We start from the raw sequence: 23,974 nt of genomic DNA, 5'->3' as shown, positions 1-23,974 counted from the left end.
GGTGGAGCTTAATATGGGAGGAGTTATATGCCTATATAAGGAGCCTGCACTATTGTCCGGGGCTCAGACTTTGCTGTATTTTGGTGACGCTAGTCCCTCTGAGTCCCGATCGGTGATCCAATAAAGAATCTCTTCCTTCCTGAAGAAACCTGTGTCCATCTCTCTGTGCTTGGCTTCCGTCAGTTTCTCCGGTATCAACACACATACTAAAGCGAGAGATCACCTGTCACACACATACTAAAGCGAGAGATCACCTATTACTACACTGATAAGATGACTTATAGCATGTTTATTGCAACGATCTAACCTAACTATACTCACAAGCTATGTTTAAAGTCAATTGTTTAAGCCTGATAAAAACATAAAAATTGTGCTTATTACTCGTGTGCCCCACATGTTTTACGTGGGATAAGCCAGAGGACTGCTTTTGGGGCACCTCTAGCCAGCTTGTATTACATATATGCACGTCAAAAATAAAGATTTACAAAAAAAAAAAAGAGTAGTACATAAAATCAGTTATATAAACCCAAGTGTCATTGAGTATAATTATTTAACCCCTTAAGGACCAAACGTCTAGAATAAAAGGGAATCATGACATGTCACACATGTCATGTGTCCTTAAGGGGTTAAAGATATTGCACTATATATCCTGTTATACATATCTCATGTGTATACTGTGGAAGTTCATCGATGGAGAGAGGATCAGTGGCAACTAGCCAGGAAACAGAACTACAGCAGGAAGGTGTGCAGCCAAAATGACCAGCAATGACATTCACAAGGTTCGGTGGGCATTAATCACCTCACTTGCCTGTCTGCTGACGACAGACTTTCCTGCCCATCAACAAATGAGATCCATCTCCATATTCCGCCATGCATGTCTATCCAAGAACTTACTACATGCAGTTAATAGCTACATCACTCCCTTATACAAGGGATTCCTACAACATTATAATGTCCACATCACCTCACCCACTCACCTGTGGACAATATCCGCCCCATAACATCTGCAATGCCAACCTACCATAGGGGGCCTGGCCTCCACGCAGGTACATATACACACAGCCAGATTTATTAAATTGGATTTAGTGCCACCACACTCTGCACTCTCACTGTAGGCTCACCCACCATAGGTTCACTACTATGCAGAACCTAGAACTATACTTGTATCCACCATACCAGTTGCCCTATTTCAAACTCCATGCCTGCCATTACCAAACAATTACACTACTGTTATTTAAGATTCCTTCCTGAAACAACCTATACCATGTATCATAGTTACATAGCTGAAAAGAGACTTGCGTCCATCAAGTTCAGCCTTCATCACATATGTTTTTGCTGTTGATCCAAAAGGCAGCAAAAAACCTAGTCTGAAGCTTTTTCCACAAACTAGGGAAAAAAATCCTTCTCGACCCCAAAATAGCAGTCGGATATCTCCTTGGATCAATCAGCTATTACCCCACTAATTAGAAATTATATTCCTGTATGTTATGTTTTTGGAAGTATTTATCCAATTGCAGTTTAAACATCTGTATGGACTCTGATAAAACCACCTCTTCAGGCAGAGAATTCCATATCCTTATAGTTCTTACTGTATAAAAAACATTTTCTTGTAGGATACACCACCAAGCATTCTAACCCGAAATGCAACACCGCAACAACCCCCTACAACTCTCGACTCGTCATTCAATATCCGAAATTCTCGATTTCATTCTGCATCTACTATGCAAGGTCTCCCCCGAGAAGGTCCAAGCATGCCTGCTTTTTATTACAAGATGTACTTTTAGAAAGTGCAGCTAGTTTAGGGATTTAGAACATCATAAACACGCAAACAGTGTTTTAAATGGTTTATGTGAAGTTTTTGTTGTTGTCCCCCCTGCCACAAGATGTATACCAGTAAAAAAGAAAATCTAGATACTTGTAGGCACGGCATAAGACTCCACAATTAACATATTTGCTTGTCTGTCTGCCAGAGTCCTGGAATACCATTTATTTACGGTTTTAAGCACTGAGGATGGAGACTTAATATATACAGCCAGCTTTTTCCCTTGGATTTGTATGGTGGCACCAGCCCTTAAATGAAATTCTACACACACACACACACACACACAACTCCCTCTGGTTTTCCGAGACACAAGAAAATTATAGCTTGCCTTAAATTTAATTAGGCAATCGGCCAATATTAAAATGCAGAGAGAATGCAACGCACAGGAAATAAAGGCTACTGAAAACCCACACAGACAGGACCCAGTATCCAACATATTTTCCGCTATGACAGACTATGGTGAGAGGGGGGTGGGGATAGAAATAGAAGATAGTATTTTGTCTTTCATGCCTCCCATTGTGAAATGCAGGAATAAAATAAAAAGCAGGGCATTATTACTCCCTGCCATAATTTCATGGGGTTTTCTTGTACCTATTTTAACATTTTGTATTGCAACGAAGAAGATTATTATTATTTTTTAACCAGCAAGATGCCGTCTCCATCTTTGAGTGCACGAATGATCTAGGTTAATGTCATATTAATGGAACACTCTTGGCACCATAACCACTTTGTTTCAATGAGTGGTTATGGTGCACAGATTCACCCAGTACCTTCAGATTTAAAAATAGACACACAGGGGGGCGGAGCTTGACCGCCGAGCAGGATAGACGCAGCCAACATGAGCTCCGGTCGAGCGGGCACGATCCGAGGCCAAAGCGGCGACCACCTCACCCAGAGCAACTCGGGGGTGCGCCACCCACGTCGGGGGTGCCCCCCTGAACCCAGCGATACCACTCCGGGGTCCGTGGAGGCCGGGAAAGCCAAGAAACGAATGCGGCCTACTGAGGCTGAAACCGGGGAGAAGCGGCCGCTATCCCAGACACAAATGCCACTGAACGACAACTCTGCAACCTACCCCCCCCCCTTTGGACCGGCGGGGTATATCCCGGTCCACGCTGGAAGCAAGCAGGCGACCTAGACACAAGCCACTCTGGGGAAACAGACCCACAGAGTAAATCTTTAATGGCGGCTGGGCGCAAACACGGGAAGCGGAGCACACACACCCAGCCACCCAAGTCACCTTTGGAGACCTTTGATCACCTCTGCAAAAGCTTCATGTATGCCCTGCAGAAGAGGGGTGCTACCTATCGGCAAGCAGAGAGGACGGTGACCTCGTGGATGCGGCCCGCAGCACGACGGAGCTACTACAGGCAGACACCACGAGGCTCCAAAATGGCCGCCCGACTATGCAGACGCAAGCGGGCCCAGCGACAAAAAATGGCGGGAGGCCTATCGGGTGCATCCCCTTACCCACAGCTGTACCCATCCAGACCGGCGAAACAACCGCTGCACGCCAGCGACTTCTCTGATCAAGCTCTCGGCATGCAGAGCAGCTTGCGCCGACCACATGCACACGACGAGACGACACAAGTGACTGTGCAGCAGATGTCTCCACGACACACCGCCGGAGCTAACACCCGCAGCGGCAACAACGGACCAGTGGGCGACAGGAGAGAGACTCAGAGGGAAGATGCCATGCGCTGGCCGGCAATAGGTATCGGCTAAAGCACCAAGCATACCGCCCTCCACAGGTACTCTTAGCCTGGACAGTTAAAGTGCTATCACAGCAAAGAAGCACCCAGACTTTGATGCCTAGTACACCCGAGAGAAAGGCCACGACCAGCACTAATGTGTGCTCCTTTGGACATTCGAGAATACCTTTGTTCCCAGTAGCCTAAGAAATTTACCCCAAGAAATGTTAGGCTTTACCCCAGGCCGCCCATGTTTCACGAGACTAGCATGAAAAGCAATGTTTAACCCATAGTTTGCTACATCCTTGCATCAACCTAGCTGGTATCATCGGGGTGCACCCCGTGGGCACTTTGCTCTTACTTAACCTACAATTGCATACTACTGTTGTGATGATGTGACCCACCAAAGTGTTCATGTTTCATTCAGCTTTCAATATTTCCAGCCTTAGCATAATATGTGCCCAGTAAATCTTGTATATTAAATGTGTGAGCATAAGCCAATACCAGTTATACCGTGCCCATGTTACAATCAGCATTCTCTATGCATGGACCCACTTTGCACCTGCTGTTACCCTCTACCACTTAAAGTTCCAGTGATATGGGCAAAGCAATAAGCTACCTGAGTCGCTCGTACCAACACTAGCATAAGTCTACCATAGGCCCAGCATGTTTACTTCTACATACCTCTAGCTTAAACAATCGCCGGTAGTATGTCTCTACCATTATAATGTTCCTATATTGTCTCACAACGTATAAGCTTGTTTTCACTTTAAAAAAAATGTGCACTGTTTCAATTCCATAACTGTATAATAACTGTATTGTGTTTCGGCTTCCAAACGCTGTTGTGGCGAGGTAAGCCGTCTGTTATCATTCATGCACGCAAAAATAAAGAATTTAAAAAAAATAAAAATAGACACACAATTTTAAATCATTTCTCACTTTAGGCAACTGACTATCTGCAGGTTATTACTGCTGCTCAAACAAATACTTTGGTATTTGTGGACCAGAGAGGAAACTGGACCGAACCGTTCAAAAACAGAAACTTACTTCTCTGGAGCATACACAATTGAATAGAACACTGGAAATCACTTGCAACTACTGGTAACTTTTATTTGCCTTCACAAGACGATCCATTTTCTTTCAGGCTTATATTAAATATTTAGCAAGTGACATCATAAATTAGCTCAGACAAGGCAAAGCCGTGCAAGCATTGCAAATGAGGATGGGAATAGAAACATTGCTTCATTTCTCTTCTTTGTCTGCTCTCTCTATGATGACTGCCAGGTGCAAAGAAGAGAGCTTACAACAATGACTGACAGGGAGCCAAGATAGAGGTGCCCAGTTGTGGATTTCTGCATTTGATTTTTATTATTCACAGCTCACAAATAAACATTTACTAAATATGACAGTTCCCATTTAACACTTGAATGGGGGAACTCCACTCAAGAAACAAGAAGTGGACATGGTGCATCCTTTTAAAGGGACACTCCGGGGCTAGCTCAACAAAGTGATATAGCCCCTAAAATGACAGAATTGAGCAGTGAGACTGCAGTGGCACTAAGACAGCTTCATTTAAAGGGACACTATAGTCACCCAGATCACTTCAGCTCGATGAAGTGGTCTGGGTGCCAGGTCCCTCAGGTTTTAACCCTTCAGATGCAAACATAGCAGTTTTAGAGAAACTGCTATGTTTACATTTGGGGTTAAGCCAGCCTCTAGTGGCTTCCGGACAGCCACTAGAGGTGCATCTGCGACGCTGGAGGCATATTATGCCTCCATCGCACAGAGCGTCCATAGGAAAGCATTGCCGCGCATGCACATTTGGCTCCTGTGACGTTGGACGGGGGAGCGGACGTTGGAGTGGGAGGAGAGGTCACCAGCGTCGAGGGAGCCTGGCGCTGGATTAAGGTAAGCTGCTGAAGGGGTTTTCCCAATGCAATAATGTTCTAATTAGTTGGATTATTGGATCCCACCTGCACAGGTACAAAAATGATATGTCCTATAACCTGTGTTACTCTGCTGCGCCAAACAAAAATTCTCTATCAGCATAATTTGACTGAGAAAAGAGAGTCTGTCACAGTCCTCAAAGGGAAGGCGCAAACAGTGGTCTGTGAGCGTTTATTGTTCCTTAAAGCTAAAGTTGTTTTGGTGCTTTGCACGCCAAGCCATGGCATCACGCTACCAGAGTCTTCTGGGAGACAGCAGTACTTCTAAATATTACTAACCTCTCATATACCATGAAATATCCTTCTCCAAACCTACCCACATACCATCATCCACCTGCAAACCATTATCATATGTAATATGTGAAACATTAAGGGACACTTTGGCCACTGTTACAACATTAATGCATTTGATAGATTTTGACCTCACTAAAATTCTTTTTGCATGCTCAAATCTTTGTACGTACCTTTATGATAAGGAAGTATTTTTTTCTGGAGTGAGGGGGTGTTACTAAAGAGGCAGGCTTGTAGTGCAGCCTTCTGCAAAACATTTATTTATCTGTAAACTAAACTATAAAGACTTGAGCACGTAAAAAAATAAATAATAATAATACAGTTTAAAAACAACGCCAAAAACATTCAAATGTACTCAAGTTTTATGGGTGCCCAGTGTCCCTTTAAGTTCATTTAGTATGACAGTTACTCTGTACACAGAACAATTCCTTCCAGACTATATGTACTCAAGCAGAGAACATAGTTGGGAAGGGAATAAATAAGAAATACTATTTGAATCACAACGTTTATACTTGTACTGTGTCCTTTTCACTCCTCTAAAAGGCGCTTTTTTGTAGGAATCTCCTGAAAACAAACTTGTTATGGTTTATACCCCAGTGTACCTTGTGCAAACCAGTACTGTCTTTTTAATTACAGTGCTAAAGAACATGCTATTCCTTGATGAATAACTGTAATAAGATTGAGTTCAACTCTGGACACAGATATCTACATGTTTTCTATAGTTACCTAATCTCCCTAAATGTGTTGTTTGCCTTTAACAAACACACTCTGAAATGTCACCAGGTAACTGGAGCATCACAACGACCCCAAGGTAAGTATCAAAAAGCAGTATTGAATTGGTTCCTAAATGTTGTACTTAGAATGTCACCAACATCTGACATTATAGATAAGACATCGGACATTGTTCAGCCCTTTAATTAAAAAAATAGAGCTTTTCTTTAAGTCACTGTATCACATTCTGAAATACACTGCTGAAACTTCTAAATACCATATCTATATAGAAGCATTAATGTATTTAGAACAAAGCAAAAAATATGTCTCCATCTATCTATAGAGCTTATGGTATTCCACGCCTCAAAATTTGAATGTGAGGATATAACTGCAAATGAGATTCATGTCAATCTGAATTTTAATTTCTGAATTGCTTTACATTCTGAATGTAACAATGAGATGCATTTAAAGAATGCAAAATTTGACTTTAAAGACAGTCGAAGTGTAAAAGATTTGTTCACAAACTTGTCAGTGGAGACAAATTTTGATTTACAAACAGGACACAACAATGTTTAGCTAGATAGTGATATGGTGAACAGTTTAGATAAAGATAAATGAATGGCTTGAGACAGTACTGGGATACATGCATACAAATAAGTGAATGTCTATGATAGCTGTACTACATAAATGAATGGCTGATAGTACTGGGAGTCAGGGATACAGATACTAAATGGCTGAGAGTACTGGGAGTCAGATAATGAATGGCTGAGAGTACTTGTAGCCAGGGATGCAGATAATGAATGGCTGAGAGTACTGGTAGCCAGGGATACAGATAATGAATGGCTGAGAGTACTGGTAGCCAGGGATACAGATAATGAATGGCTGAGAGTACTGAGAGTCAGGGATACAGATAATGAATGGCTGAGAGTACTGAGAGTCAGGGATACAGATAATAAATGGCTGAGAGTACTGGGAGTCAGGGATACAGATAATAAATGGCTGAGAGTACTGGGAGTCAGGGATACAGATAATGAATGGCTGAGAGTACTGGGAGTCAGGGATACAGATAATGAATCGCTTAGAGTACTGGGAGTCAGATAATGAATGGCTGAGAGTACTGGGAGTCAGGGATACAGATAATGAATGGCTGAGAGTACTGGGAGTCAGGGATACAGATAATGAATGGCTTAGAGTACTGGGAGTCAGATAATGAATGGCTGAGAGTACTGGGAGTCAGGGATGCAGATAACGAATGGCTGAGAGTACTGGGAGTTAGGGATACAGATAATGAATGGCTGAGAGTACTGTGAGTCAGATAATGAATGGCTGAGAGTACTGTGAGTCAGATAATGAATGGCTGAGAGTACTGTGAGTCAGGGATACAGATAAAGTCAGATCATGCATTCTCCCTGCAGGTTAGGCTCAGTTAATCCATCCCATAACTCCCTGGATATCCTCTTACTATCAGTCAGCCCAGGATGAGCTGCCAGAGGAGCCATCCTCCTCCCTCCTCAGCATCATGGCGTCCCAGCAACCACTGCTGTCTGCGAACCAGAGCCCAGCCACACACAGCCCCCAGCCAGCCAGACACACTGCCCGCCACCCCCCTACCGACCCCAACTCCTACACCCGCCATCCATCCCGCCCGCCCGCCCGCTGCCGACCCCGGGGATCCCCGAGCAGCCACCGCACTCACCATCCTCTCCTCGGCGACTCTCCAGGTTACCAGGGGCAACTACGTCACCCAAGCCACTGTAACGCGTGACGCTCCACGCCATCTCGGGAAACCCCGCCTCCAACGCCGGAACGTTGAAGCCAAAGTCTGCCCTTATGCCAGTGAACCAACGCGCATGCGCAGTGACACGGCTCCAGCTGGCAGCGCTGCTGAGCTCAGCATGTCCCGAGCACATGTGGGCAGGGCAAGGTCTCACTCTCCCATTGGGCGTTCCCGCAGCGTCCCGGCTCCTGATTGGTCAGACTCTTTGAAGCCGTCGGCGTGGACGGAAGGAGCTTAGCTGAATGGGCAGCAGTGCTGATAGGAGTCAGACAGTGGCTGCAGGTACAGTATGGAGGGATTCCCATACTATATAATATTATTATATCAGAATATATTAATACATAATGAATGGCTCACACCTGGGGGAGGGGTGAACACTTTAATAAACCCATAAGTAATTAAATAAATACATTAATAAATTCAGGAATTAAATTAATACATTAATTAACCCAGGAATTATATAAATACATTAATTCAGGAATTAAATACATTAATTAACCCATAATTAAATACATCAACCCATAATTAAATAAATACATTAATTCAGGAATTAATGTGAACACATAATTATTCTATAATACAATATTAATAGAAGGGAGAATCAGAATTAGTCATTGTGTTTGCTTTATAGTGGCCAGAACTACTTTATATTCATGGATATCCAGCCTTTATTAAAGCTGTTGGGTTGGACAGGATAAATGCTGCCCAGAGACTGGTAGCAGGCAAATGTGACAAGCAATAAATGAGTTATAAATATAGGTCTTTGGGGATCTCCTTATTTATAACAATCTATAATCCTCCCTGTACAATGTTATTATTGTATGGCATGTTATAAAGTGCTGGGCAGCAGCTTTCCTGCACTGCCAGTCAGAATGCAGCAAGTTATTTGTGTCCAGGGAAAAAAACTAGTAGGTCTGGCAACTATAATTGGCTTCATAGAAATAACAAAAGAGATATTGTGCTTAAAGTCAATGTACCAGTGGAAAAAATTGTGCTGCTACCACCAATGTGCAATTCTCTCACAGCTTAGCACAAATGTATAGAATGTGATGGTGGACTGTGTGGTTAGAAAATGTATAATAATTGGCTTCATGTTGATATAACTAGCACTATAATATAAATCTACCTCACATGCTTCTCGGTTTGTTGTTTGTTTTTTTTACATGTTTTTGTGACTCATAAGTATGTCTGGATCCTAAATTAATTTAAAAACAAAAACGTACTTCTCATTGAATTACGGTGTTTTTTTTCTGTCTACGTTTAGACATATTTGTACAAATCAAAAAACAAATACAGGTTTCGCCTAATGACAAATTAATACTGTAATTAACCAAATGGTTCAAGAATACCAAGAAAAAATATTTTTCTACAGTCCTGGGTATACTTTTCTGTTTGTTTTCAGCTGTGCATTGTTTCTTGGGGCCTTTGAAGGAGTCCCCTTTCTCACGGTTTGTTGCCGTAAGTAAGTGTTGTTTAGATATGTATACATTATTTTGTTTTTTTCTGCTTGATATTTATACAAATGTCTTTATATGTTAACACTGATTTCCATTCGTTGTTTAGCTTGTTTTAATTTTTTTGCAAGTCCTCTTTAAGGCAAAAAATTTTTTTTCGTTTTAAATAAATCCACAGCAAAATAAATATGAAGCGATAATTAGCATTTTAATGTTTTGCTTGTTTATATAATTCTATGCAAATCTGAATTCATGTGCAGAGAAAGAGGGGGATGGAGGCATGCAAACAAATGTTATAACTTATTTGGTATTTTATTAATCAGAATAATTCCTCCACTAAATTGACTTGTGGTGAATTTAAAAGACAATTGTAAAGTTTAGACCAAAATAGCTGTACTGGAAAATATCTTTAATTCCGGATTTTCTTTTTCTGACATTAACCTAAACTATTCAATTGTTGTTTCACAACAATTCACTGTTTAGTGACATAATAAACCCATTCATATTTTATCATTTATTAACTGCTAATTTGAACATTAACCTGTAATTTATTGTTTTTGTTTTTTTTAACAAATAACATTATTTGAATAGAGTAACACATAGCTTTCATGCTATAGCCCAGTGATTGTATAGAAGTGAAAACAGAAAATAAAGCTTTTAGGTCAAATAACCAATATGGGGGGGGGGGGGGGGAATCCATGGCCTTTTCTGCTGGTTCACGATTGTGGTTTATTGAATAAATCGTGACACTCCGGCTGCAAGCCTCCATAAGCCTAACCTTGACCATGCAGCACAGCTTTTCAGAGTGATGGTGGTCTCCGTGTGAACTATTTCACCTGCATATCTAAGGTACCAATACTTTTTTTTTTTTTAAATGGTTTTATGCCAATTTGGATAGTGTGTATGTATGATGCATTCTTTAACCAAACAATGTTTTATTTGGCTACACGTCAATGCAATGATTGCTGTAGTAAATATGTATTTGTTAGCATGACAAAACAATTAACCACTGTGCCAATTAAGTAGAATGGAGAAGCAATCTGCGGTCTTTGATCAGAAGTTAAAAATCAAAGTTGTGTGTACATTGGGGCTATCTCTAAAACAGCTTGCAAAACCTGCAGATCTCTTGTCTGAAGCCTTTGTAAGCCCCTCCCTTCTAACCCCACCCAGACTTTCTGTGGATGGCCAATCACAGACTTCCCAATGCAGTTGAATAAGAAGTTTTGGCAAGACAGGTGCTCTGGCAATTGTGGCCTCTTGAGTTTAGCTCAAACGTGCTAAACAACCAAGAAGGAAATAACTACGGTAGTTGTCCGATGGCCAGAGGTGTAACAAGGTTAAAGGGACACTGTAAGTAGCTAGACCAGTTCATCTCATTGAAGTGCCCCTTTTAGTCTTACAAAATAAAACATTGTGTTAGAAACACAGCTTTGTAATTCAAAAAAGTACCAGTTTCTAATGAAATCTGCACTTTTTGTAAAATGAAAAATAGAAGCCAACCCTCAAGGCTCCCCCACCCCAATTGGGATTACCCAGTTTTGTTTAAGGTGTTTTTTAGAAGAAAAAAAAAACACCTTAGCCCCAACTGGGTAATCCCAAAATCCTGGACTGGAAGGGTTACCTCGAGGACTGGTTTGGGAACCACTGCTTTAAGGTAAGATGTCGCCTAGGTACTCCAGTCCCCATAATGACTTGAGATTTTATAGGTACTGGAGTGTCCCTTTAACCCCTTAAGGACCAAACCTCTGGAATAAAAGGGAATCATGACATGTCACACATGTCATGTGTCCTTAAGGGGTTAAATATATTGGGCTCAACCTATCATTAGCGTCTTAATATGGACAAAATAGATATTGCTAATGTGGAAGCGGAACGTCTGCGTTTGCAATAGGTTAGAAAAGGACTGGGCTTGAGGTGCCTTGACAACCCAAGTTTTGGTCAAACAATTTAAATACTGTTTAACCCGGCCTAATAACATCATATCTGCTACATATCTGGTTAGTGTGCTTAACAAGCCACTTTATTAACACATGGTTACTTTTTACTGACCTGTTTTTTTAGCAGTGCGTATTTAGCGACCTCACCATTTTAAATAATGTGTTCGCCCTGTAAGATGAAGCTGGTCTGTTCTGACCATACGTCTGAAAAAAATATCGTTTTTGTTTCCTCTGAAGATTACTGCTCGAGACATGTTCTTTGTGTATTAACAACTGCATTCTCAACACAGCAGAAAATGTTGCAAAGCACTTGATGTGATTCATTTCATCTTAACATGTTATTAATCAGGAAGAATACATATTGTTTTTCTTGTTTGTCAACTCTAGAGCTCATTTAAAAATGCAGAGATTACAGTGAAACATTAATTAGGTACAGTTCTATTCAAAACGAATACTGAAGCGGTTCACGTTACAACAGATACATTTTGGTTTCTAGGCACAATTTAGATGCACTCTCTTCCGATTTGTGTTAAAAAAAAAATAATGTATGTGATGCATCTTCTACTTGTCTCACGTAGGACCTTGGGAAGAGTCCAGTGGGGACCTTTTATCAAGTTTATCACAACATATTCAGTACTTGGCTTTTTCTATAATTGAATAGTAAATAAAGTGAAAATGGACAGGGGGTAGAAGAGCTTTGTTTAGCACAGTGGGTCCCTATTCTTTCTTGTATGTAATTTTGGGGTCCTGTAAAAAAAAAAGGTTGAGAATGAGTGGTTTAGTAGAGCTTAATCATAGTCCAAATGTAGCCTAACATGTCTTTGTCCTGTTTCCATTAACTTAGAACAGTCATCATGGAGGTGGATATAACCAAATTTACCATCGATGCCCCTCGATGGGACCAAAGTACGTTTGTTGGAAGGTTGAAACACTTCTTCAATATCACAGACCCCAGGACGGCCATTGTGTCGGAAAAGGAGCTAGACAGAGCAAAAATACTTGTGGAGGCATGCAGGTAAGAGCCAACAATACAGATTTTTTTTTTCCAATTTAAAAAAATAGATGAGATAACATAATTTTGAAGAGTCAAGCTAAACACCATAACTACTTAATCATAATAAAATTGTTAATTTGAAGAAAAAAAGATGTCGGTGTGTTTTTTTTCTAGAGGAATGTTTTGGGTGAGGGTGGTTGTTGGTTTTCCTTGTGTGGGACTGCCTCAATCAGCAGTCAGTCAATCTGTTGGGATGAATTTATTTATTCAGCTGGCAGTATCAATGTTGTACAATCCCAGATGCCTTGGACAGGATGCTAGTGGCTGGATCACTTACGTACAATGTAAAAGCTGCTGGTTTAATCTGTTTTATTTAAATTAAGATTTCTTTAGAAGGGACAGAAAGTCACTGTGAGAATCTGAATGAGACTAGATGGAGTTGTGGAATATAAACCCAGTCAACCCAAAAAAAAGATTTATATAGCAAGTCACGGTTTTAATGGACACAAAAATTGATATGTAAAACAACACTTAAACTAATACAGCTCTACAATAAGCATTTTTTTTTTTTTTGTATGCAAATTTGTAAAACTCAATGAGAGTACACATCTCTATGGGAAACTTTGGAGTGGAGATTCCTTCTCAGTGCGTCTCTATGTGAAGCATTTGATTGGACAATGCCCACCATTAACAAGGAAGTAAGTGATGGGCAAAAAGGAGACAGATATTCATTAGCTGCAGAGACCATGTCTGAACTAATCCAAAATGTTTTTGGTTTTTTTAGGGCTTCGCAAGCATTTTTGCTAATTTTAGTAAATGCATATTTATTGCAGTGATTAATTATAGGCATGAAAAATATGCATTATTTAGACAGTTTTCACATCACTTAAAATTCATTTAGCTTCAACAGAAGATAGATATATAATATAATTTTTAATTTTTAATTGGAGTGTTCCTTAAAGTGTTCCACTCACATCCTTTTAATTTTGTCAATGAGAGCACTGTGTAGTGGTTATGGTGCCACAAGTGCCGTAGCGTCACGCCATTTTGGAATGGTTTGACTTCTAACCAGGGCTACGCCGGGCTCTCTCCAAATCTCCACTGCTACTTCCATAGAGCCAATAGCCCAGGCTTGTCTCGGCTAACTGACTGAGAGTGATCAGGTGGCACCCTCTGCTACGAGAACTGACAGGATCTCCTGGCTCTCTGTCTGCTGTAGTGGAGCAGTAGAAATCAGGCCATCCTAAAATGGTTTATTTTCTTACAATGGGGGCGCCATGGCACTACTGGCACCATAAACGCACTGTAGTAGTTATGGTTTTAATTGAACTATCCTTTTGTCCAGTTACAGGAGTGTTTACTTACTGCAGCTCTGATCCTCCTACTATCACTACTTATGAGTTGTGTCCAATCCGATGCTTCACATAGAGAACGCCAATAATACTTCTCATAGAGAAGCATTTAAACCAATGCTTCTCAATGAGAAAAGCTCACTCCCACTTTGAACTACAGTGAAGTGAAGCAGGAAGCCACTTCCAGCAGTTTGCTTAACAGCCGCTAGATCAGTGATGGCTATCCTTGACACCATAAATTGTTCTGGACTACATTTCCCATGATGCACAGCTAGCCTTTAGAGCATCATGGAAATGTAGTACAGAAATAATGTATGGTGTCAAGGTTAGCCATTACTGCACTAGATGTTACTAAGGGGATTAAAAATAGGCACTTTTTATAAAAATAAGCCAGAGGGGAAATGAAGTTAACCCCTCAAAAACTTTTTATACATGATCTCCCCGGATTAGTTTTCCATGACTTGGTATTTTTGCTTGTTATTGTTAGGCTGTGATTTTATTTGATGACTCTGTCGCTCTGTTCGTTGGCATTAAGTGTATGTTTACGTCTATCAGAGCAGGCTCTGCACCACCAGGAACTAGCATAGAACAGCTACATTATGCTAAAAAGCTGTACGACTCTGCCTTCCACCCCGATACTGGAGACAAAATGAACCTGATTGGTAGGATGTCGTTCCAGGTCCCTGGAGGAATGGCTATCATAGGCTGCATGTTACAGTTTTACAGGTACGTGGGGGATTTCTGGGATGGCAGTGGTACTACTCCTTGCCGTATGCAATATTGCTCTATAAAGCAATATTGCATCCAGTTCTCATTGTTTCACCATCGTCATTAGAAGCTTTCACTTGTCATAGATGTAATTTATGGGGTCTTGGCTCATGTCACAGCAGAGGTAGGTGGCAATCAGGTTGTGGCTCTGAGCTGAATGTTCTAAATCCAATTTCAAATGTGAGTCTTATTGAAGTCAATGGTTTTAAGAATTCCACAGACTCTAAATGTATTTGTGTGTGTGTGCTGAGTGTATATATAGCAGTGTTAAATAAGGGAGCTATCCCGACTTAGGATCCAGAGGTCAAATATGGAAAAAAAAACTAATATATTGTATGATAAGAGATATTGGTAGACAGAAGGCAAAGAAGGATTAATTGGAGGGTGAGGGAATGGTAGAACATTCACCTCTCTGGTTTACTCTTAAAAATCTAATAGTCCTGAAACAGTGTGTGGCCTTGTCTCCCACGCATGTATCCACATGTTTTGTAGCACTGGATAGGTAGGGGAAAAAAAGCCTCAAAGATTGCCAGCTTCCCATACTAAACTGTGGCATGATAGTTTAGTTCTGTGAAGCTAAACTCAAAAGGCAGTAATTTCCCAGAGCACCTGCCTTGTAAAGACTTCTCATTGAGCAGCAGTGGAAGTCTGTGATTGGACAGAAGGTCTGGGCGGGATTAGAAGGGAAGGCTTGCAAAGGCTGCAGACAAGAAATCTGCAGCGTTTGCAAGCTGTTTTCAGACATACCAACAATGGGAAAACAATTTGTGTTTAAATGCATGCATGTTTCCATTTGGGATAATTAAATAGTGATATATAATTTAAAAACATTGTTTGGGGATTTGGGCAGTGGAGTGTCTGACAGTATTTGATCAATGATGACAAGTCCAAAGATATCCTGGGAAAAAAAGAGATTTTACTTTAAATGGAGTTCTTTGTTCTTGGTGGAATTGTCAGACTTGGGATAGTCAGGGTTTCTGTAATTTCTTAAATCCTCCTTTGTCACACTTTGTGTTACTGACCATGTCGTTGTATTCTCGCACACACCTAAAATAAAAAAATGTACATAAGGAATTGTGAGATATATAACTTTAGCTAGATATCATCTTGTATGTGTGCATAGAGATGCTATAGGCATATATTACCCATTGAACAAGGTTTACTAACAATTATACCGCTTTCATTTACAATTTTTCATATAAACACGTGCCTGCAAAACTCGAGTTTCAAAGACCTAAACCGCTTCTAATCAGTAAGTTGTCATTAATAAAAGCTCAAATGCAGCTCTAACCATCTGGTATTGTGGGAGTCAAATGGTTAAATTCCAATACTGTCTATTCTCTCACATTTGTCCCCACGAGAGTACAAACTGGAACTAGAATCTACATTATGTTGTGTGTGAAATCTTACAGTAACACAGCTGTTTGTGACATGCCTGCTCACAGCCTGTGTCCCAAATGAATCTGTTAATTATTGCCAAAAATGCCAAGTCCTTTTATCGTGAAGGTAAATAAGGGCAAGAAGGCACCTTTGCACTTCGTGTTGGCCAATAATGATGCAATCTCTCTCAGGAGATCTTATTTTAGTTTGGATTTTCTCCTTTACATTAGGTATTACCCTCTCCTGTAAAGTCCATAAAGCATGCATAATATCTATTAGCAATAGTTTGGGATTCTATAAAGAATCTTTTATTTGTTAAATAATCTTGAAGGAACGTGGGTTAGGTTACAGATATTTTGATTTTTCTTAATGTATTTATTTTGCACTTAAACTCGTTCCATTTATTCCCCCCCAACTTGCATTGTTCTTTTTTGCTGCAAAAATACACATTTCTGTGGGGGGGGGGGGAAAAGACGTGGAGCATTTCGATCCTCTACACATTAGGCTTAAACAATGTTTAGATGTTACAAAAATCTTTTACTATCAAATGTATTTATTTGAAATCTGCTAATACAAGAGGTACCATCACGTATGCACAGTGGTGATTGGGGGCCCACTTCATGTACCTAATGTGCCAGTCAGGTGACAGTAATTGGGGATTACAGCTGGGGTGGTAATAAGACACCCAGAGGAGAGGAGGTAGGAGATGGAGAATTACACTGATGGGGGGTCAGGTGAGGAGATGCTAACTGGGACAGAAGAGGCATAAAATTGGATTTTGAACTGGCACTGAGGGGCAGGAGGGAGGACTTTGAAATAAGACAGAGGAATTAGGACAAGAGATACGGAGGAATCTGTAGAACAGAAAGTGAAATGGGGCAAAGGGCTATTTTATATCATTTCTGCTTTAACTGTATAATGTGTTTGGAATATGTTAATCATATAGGTGCTTATTTTTCTTTTAATGTTTAACACGTTCTCTTGGGTTAATATTTTAACAGAACCGTTCCAGCTGTGGTATTTTGGCAATGGGTTAACCAGTCGTTTAATGCGTTGGTAAACTATACCAATCGGAATGCAGCGTCGCCCATTACACCAAGGTAAGCGTTTTGTTTCCTTTCTTTATGAAGTTACAATGCATGTGATAGCATTCAGCTCTCCTTGGTATAAATAAATGGCAGCTATGTTTGTTACTTATATATTATACTATCCTAGGTCGAAATACCTATATTTAAAGGCATGTATATGAGTCTTTCTCCATTTATGTGCAATAAATGATTTCTAATGGTAGTTTAGCTGTGCCCACATTGTGATGTAATGTATGCAGAAGGGGATTTAACATTAATATTAGTTTTTTTTCTGATTCTTGTATATCCATTCACATTGCAAAGCATTATATGATATCTCTGTATCAATTCACTCGGACACATCATATTTAGCAGTTTGCATTACCTGTAAACAGTGATTCAGGGCCGGGTAAAATAAATGTGGATCTATTGGCACTCGGCAGAAAGAATCAATTGGTTTCCATGGTGATTTTAGGACTTTGCCTCAGAAATTGCACTTTTAAACATAACATCAAATGTCTAATTTAGGACACAATAATATCTTCTCTTCTAAAATGTTAATTATCCCATCATAGAACTTCTGTCTATGGTCCTTTACCGAAACCCCCATATTCTCTGTTTGTTTCTCATCCTCTCTAATGCATCCCATGTAACTTCTTCATTTAGGGAGAATGGGGTGTATGGGAGTTGGTTTGGAAACTCCTGTAGCTAAGTTAACGGATATTCCATCTTAAGCCTTACTTTGATACTCTCTTGAACTCATAATGGCCATTCAAGATGCAAACTGTATTAATTCCCATGTTTGAGCCACAAATACAATCGATCATAGTTTCCTATTTAGAAAGTACTGTGCATCTTTTATTGCATCTACATGCCATCAGGCAAATTGGGAAGCAATATCTATCTCTATATCTATCAGGAAATCTCTAAAGATTGTGCAACTCAGCCAGGATGTCATGAAAATATATCCTACGAAGCACAGTATTTTTACTATTTAAATCTGCTGTCTGAGTTTTCAAAGGCTCACTTTGCAGTGAAAGATAAAGATATGTTAACATACAGGTTATATAATATGAAAAATCAAACCTTTTTTTTTTTTTAGTTCTCTTTGGCAAACCTTCCTTGCAGATTTTGAGACAGGTGTCTGTTTTAGTTTCCACGTGTACTTTGTGTTTAGATTGATCAACCTGTTTTGTCCTATAATGCTGTGCAAACCTGTGAAAAGAGGACGAGTCACCAATTGAATGTGCCTATTTGTTGCACTGGTTTCCACGTGATTGTCCCACTTTCAGTACTTTATAGAACAGAACACATTGATAAATTGCACATTTGTGTTTTACATAAACTCATCTCCAAGTAGAGAGGGAAATGTGCATAAGAATGCTGTAGTGTAAATATAGTTGATCGTAGTAGCCTTAATTTGCTAATGATTTTTAGCGGCACTTAAACATCTTATTCTTCCTAAATTAGAATTTCTTTTATTCTTTTATTTTGTACATGTGCATTTTACCCCCCCCCCCCCCCACATTTCTCTCTTTCTATTTAGGCTAGAGTTAAGTATTGTTATTTCTGAGTAATTCTGTATCAAACTATTTGCTTTATTTTTAGCCAGATTGGGGTGGCCTATGTGACCGCCACAAGTACAGCATTGGCCACAGCCGTAGGATTGAATCTTTATACCAAGGTATTGGAATGTTTCATCTCAACGTCTTAGAGTGCAACTGATGGACACATTGGATTCGTTTTTGCTATTTATACTATTAGTGTATCGCATTGTTTTAGCGTGTGTCGATTACAGTATAACACTTTGTAGTCTGCCCATTAATGTGTTACATATTCTAAAACTCTAGTCAACTGGACCAACTATTTAAATAGAAAACGTTGCCCAGTAAGGTCTTTCTTGGTGACATATTAATTACTTAGGCATGTAAAACCTGGAGCGTTGGCTAAAATAACAACAAATACAGTAAGGTTTTAAACCTATAGTGCTGTGCCAAGTCCATGTGATATCTCTGAACAAATATTTGCTAAAAGTAGAGGATTCTGGGTATGTAGCACTCCATTTTTAATGACATTGTCCAAAAAATTATTTTTACATTCCAATAACATGTGCACAGCTGGGATTATATGATGGACATTGCTGAAAAACTGCATGTTTATTTCTGTCTATGTACTAAGACCACAACCAGAAGCAGAGTAACTACTTTATAAATCTAGCAGAGGTCTTAAAGGAACACTCCAGCGCTAAAAAAACACACATTAAAAGCTGGAGTATTGGAGGGTGGGTTTCCTACAATTTCATCCAGTACTTGTAAACTTACCCTCTAACCCAGTGGCAAGAAGGTCCCTCTCTGCTGCTTCCTCACCACAAAGTGATCAAGAAGAGCACCCTGTTGGCTCTTTAATAGCTGGGCAGCTGCTGGGATGCAACTTTTGAAATCTCTCGAAATCAGGACTTGTGTAAAGTGGCAAGGAGAGAGCCACTTTATTAACCCCTAAAGAAGGGGTAGGCAACCTTTGGCACTTCAGATGTTGTGGACTACATCTCCCCTAGTGCTCTTATCATAATCCTGGCAAAGCATCAGGGGAGATGTAGTTCACAACATCTGGAGTGCCGATGGTTTCCTGACCCTGCCTTAAAACACATTCGCAAGCTGAGGTGTTCCTTTAAACAGATTCTGGTTCATCTTCACGCTTGTTGACCATCGGCAGTGATTGTGAGATCTGTTCTCCATTTGCAACTTCTCTTTCTTCTGTGTTGTTAAGTATAGCAATACGGTTTTAGTGCTAGAAGCATGTACTGTCCGTGGTGGAGAGGAGAAGGCTTCTTGAAGTATCGTTTTTCTCCACCCCTCTCTAGTAAACCAGTAGCACTGACCTCTTCCCATTCACCTCTCCTTTAATTGCCTTCTTGTCTCTGACTTATTCACACGTCGTTATGCAGAAAGCCAGTTACTAAGTTTCAACATTGAAATTAAAAATCTTTGATTACGGGGGGGCGGGGCCGACCGCCATGCCGAGAGGTCGCATTCATGTCGAGCTCCTGCAGACTCACGATAAATATGCTCATAAAAAAGCAAAAAAGCTACTCACCTGCAGTTAAGCAGCAACGGTCCTGCGGGCAAGGAGGTGCTGGAGCTGAGGCTACTCGGACTTCAAGCGTTTTGACCCCTGAGAAGGCACAGCTCCATCTGAGGCCTACCCGAGCGGTGAGTGAGGTGGACGGCCGCCACCTCGCTATCCTGCCCTGCGGTTCCCCTTCGGAACTCCGATGCCACGCGGTAAGGGCCCCGTATCCCCCCCCCTTTGGACCGGGGGGGTCATCCCGGTCCCAGGAGACTGCCTCCGCGACCTGTAGTGCTTGGGCCTGAGCGGGTTCCCCACGACCAATATGGCGGAAACGGGAGGCAACCTTAAAATGGCGGCGCAACCAGATCAAGGCTACACTACTGCCGAGAGACTGTCCAGAAAAGCAACAGGGACCCTCACCACAACGTAGCTACCAACTTACCCACACACAGACGGGGATTCCCAGCTCCCGCGGCAACATGCAGGCTGGACTTGCCACCCGGTCCATCAAGAGGCAAGGCTGCTACTTCTGCCGACCTACACGACAACACAGCAACCCGACCACATCCAGCTGAGAACCGCACGACGGAATCTCATAAGGGGAGAGCACACACACATCTTACCGGTGACCATGATGGACCCATTGCTGCCGTGCCGCACACTCTGCAGATCGAGGGCTGGACAAACAAGAACTGCCACAGCATGTAGTGCCAAAGGGACTCTCTCTCAAGGTCTGAGCTGCACTCAGTGGGAGCAGCTCCGATCACTTTTCAGCAGCTACAGGATGCTAGTCCAATTTTGTATAGCTAAATGTGCCTTATGGCAAAATTACACTGCTTCCTAGTTACTAATCTATTTTAATTCCTGTGACCTATCTGTGGACAAATATTACCAGCCTGAGTACTAATATACTCCCTGTCTACATTAACCATCAGTACACTCAGACAAATGATATGCTTCAATATGTCTACTGATTACATTAACATGCATAGAATCATATTTCCTAGTACTCAGTAACTAATCTACAGCAACAGTTAAACGTAACCTGCCATACTATGTATACTTATGCAGTATAGTTTAATCAACTACTAATCTATATAAAAATGTGCAAAATATTCTACATGCCAAAAAAAAAAAAAAAAAAAAAAAAAAAAAATCTTTGATTACACCTTTCCATCAGAAAGCACCGCCTTTGATTGCTCGCTGGGTCCCCTTTGTTGCTGTGGCTGCTGCCAACTGTGTCAACATCCCCATGATGAGGCAACAGTAAGTGAGAGATTCCTCTGTTTTCTGCGACTTTAAAACATATAGTATAACTGTCTATTACTTCTCTGGTATATGCAGCTCATAGAATAAGACAACGTAACATTAGATCACATTTTTGTAATTGCTAGCATAGCAAATACTTACTTCAAATTATAGGTATATCATAGTTATGATGGATCACGTTACAGGAGAAATCCATTTTATTGCTACGATCCTTGTATAATCATCATGATCTTGGAGTGCTGTATAGGGATCGACCGATTATCGGTTTTACCGATATAATCGGCCGATATTCGGTATTTTCGGCAATATCGGTATCGGCCAATAGGGATACCGATATTGCCGATAATACCTCCCAGGACCGCCAGGCTCATTACAATCCCGGCGGTCCTGGGGGGGCGGGCAGCAAGCGTTTACTCACCTCCCAGCAGCTCCTCCAGCTCCCCAGTGTAAATCTCGCGAGACCCGCGGCCAGCTCTGACGGCCGCGGGTCTCGCGAGATTTACACTGGGAAGCTGGAGGAGCTGCGCGGAGGTGAGTAAACACTTGCTGCTCGCCCCCCCCCCTAAGCCAATGCCACTGACTGGACCCCCCCTCCCTGGCAAGGCAACAAACAGGGAGGGGGGACAACAAAACATTAATAATTCAACATATAAAAAAAATATTAATTTAATATAAAAAAAAATTAATAAAAATGCCCCCTCACACACATACACTATTATTATACACATACACTACACAAACACACTGTGTATATAATTCAGTGTGTTTGAATAGTGTGTTTATATAATGCAGTGTGTGTGTATAATAATGCAGTGTGTGTGTGTGTGTGTGTGTATAATAATGCAGTGTGTGTGTATAATAATGCAGTGTGTGTGTGTATAATAATGCAGTGTGTGTGTGTATAATAATGCAGTGTGTGTTTGTATAGTGTGTGTGTGTGTATATAATGCAGTGTGTTTGTATATACACACACTATACAAACACACACTGCATTATATATACACACACACTATACAAACACACTGCATTATACACACACTATACAAACACACTGCATTATACACACACTATACAAACACACTGCATTATACACACACTATACAAACACACTGCATTATACACACTATACCAGGGGTAGGCAACCTTTTAGCAGCACTGTGCCGATATCGGATTGTGATGTCCCGTAGCGTGCCGGTCCTATTTTTTTTAAATGAGGTGTGCATGGTGCCGTATCCTGCTTGTGTTATTTTTACTGTAATTGCTTTGTATCGTTGTATTTGTGCGTATATGCAGGGCCGTCTTTAATATTGACTGGACCCTGGGCAAAGCATTTGTTTGGGGCCCCCTGGACCCTGTCCCCCCTCCCCAGGCGTGCAATCACGTCCTCCACCTCAACGCAGTGGCGGACCTAAAGTAGAGAGGTGCAATAATGTTTTTGGGCCTCCCTGTTGCACGAGTGATTAAAAGATAGATCCCCGTCTGTCGTGCAACTCCAGTAATGCATGGACAGCTGGGGCTCTACCATTTACCCATGTTTCCAGGTCTTGGCACTAAGCGGTTTTTGTATGGAATATGTTTGTATGTGGTGTTGGCGTGACTGCAAGCATGTATTTGTGTAGTGTTGGTTTTTGAATGCAGGGGTGTATTTACATATAATTTTGGTGTGTAACACAGAAATGTGTTTGTACATAGTGTTGAAATTTGAATGTAGGGGTGTATTTGTGTGTAGTGTTAGTGTGTGAATGCGTAGATGTATGCACATATACACGCACACAGAGATATATACACACTGAAACACACACACAGACATGCTGACATACTGACACACACACACAGATTTACTGACACACACACAGAGACATACTAACACACACACACACACACACACACACACACACACACACACACAGACATGCTGACACACACACAGATATACTGACACACAAACATACTGACACATACACAGATTTACTGACACACAGATATACTGACACACACACAGACAGACATACTGACACAGACATGCTGACACACACAAACTGACATACTGACAAACACAGATATACCGACACACACATACTGACACACACAGACATACTAACACACACACTGACAGACATACTGACACAGACATACACACATACAGATATACTGACACACATAAAAATTACACTTTTAAACCCACCCTCCAGTTTCCTACCTTTCCTGCTGGTGGCTGAAGGTGTTGGGAGTTGGGGTCTGGCTCTCTCGGCCAGCCCCCCTCCACTCTGCCTACTCTTCTTTCCCGCACGCTCCTCTCTTTGTGGGAGGAAGTGATGCACGGCCGTCACTTCCTCCCAGCCTGTTGCCAAAAAGCAAGGGGCCCGCTCGCGCTGTTAAAGCGCCTCAGTGCGCCACCGGAACCCTGCTGACAGAAGCCCACCGTGTGGCCCTTTGTGCACCGGCC

The 23,974-nt window shown here is 41.2% G+C and overlaps 2 protein-coding genes across 5 annotated transcripts in view; one reads left to right on the top strand and one right to left on the bottom strand.

Moving 5' to 3' along the window:
* Positions 1 to 8,223, bottom strand: part of ARL3 (ADP ribosylation factor like GTPase 3) — a 37,179-nt gene extending 28,956 nt beyond the window's left edge. The window contains exon 1 of the mRNA XM_063434047.1: positions 8,158 to 8,223. Within this exon, the coding sequence (XP_063290117.1) occupies positions 8,158 to 8,160 (3 nt within the window). The 5' untranslated portion in view covers positions 8,161 to 8,223. The remainder of the gene's footprint in view (positions 1 to 8,157) is intronic.
* Positions 8,224 to 8,441: 218 nt separating this feature from the next.
* SFXN2 (sideroflexin 2) overlaps positions 8,442 to 23,974 on the top strand; it is a 32,522-nt gene continuing 16,989 nt past the window's right edge. The window contains exons 1-7 of one of the 4 annotated variants that reach the window (XM_063435380.1): positions 8,488 to 8,520; positions 9,641 to 9,696; positions 12,474 to 12,644; positions 14,531 to 14,701; positions 17,125 to 17,223; positions 18,799 to 18,874; positions 21,440 to 21,525. In XM_063435380.1, the coding sequence (XP_063291450.1) occupies positions 12,484 to 12,644; positions 14,531 to 14,701; positions 17,125 to 17,223; positions 18,799 to 18,874; positions 21,440 to 21,525 (593 nt within the window). In that variant the 5' untranslated portion in view covers positions 8,488 to 8,520; positions 9,641 to 9,696; positions 12,474 to 12,483. Of the gene's footprint in view, positions 8,521 to 9,640; positions 9,701 to 12,473; positions 12,645 to 14,530; positions 14,702 to 17,124; positions 17,224 to 18,798; positions 18,875 to 21,439; positions 21,526 to 23,974 lie in introns of all 4 variants that reach the window. The other 3 variants (XM_063435379.1, XM_063435378.1, XM_063435377.1) reach the window with 3 other exon arrangements.

The sequence above is a fragment of the Pelobates fuscus genome, chromosome 10 (assembly GCF_036172605.1).
Source record: "Pelobates fuscus isolate aPelFus1 chromosome 10, aPelFus1.pri, whole genome shotgun sequence".
NCBI lineage: Eukaryota > Metazoa > Chordata > Amphibia > Anura > Pelobatidae > Pelobates > Pelobates fuscus.
This window is presented reverse-complemented; position numbering and strand designations above follow the sequence as displayed.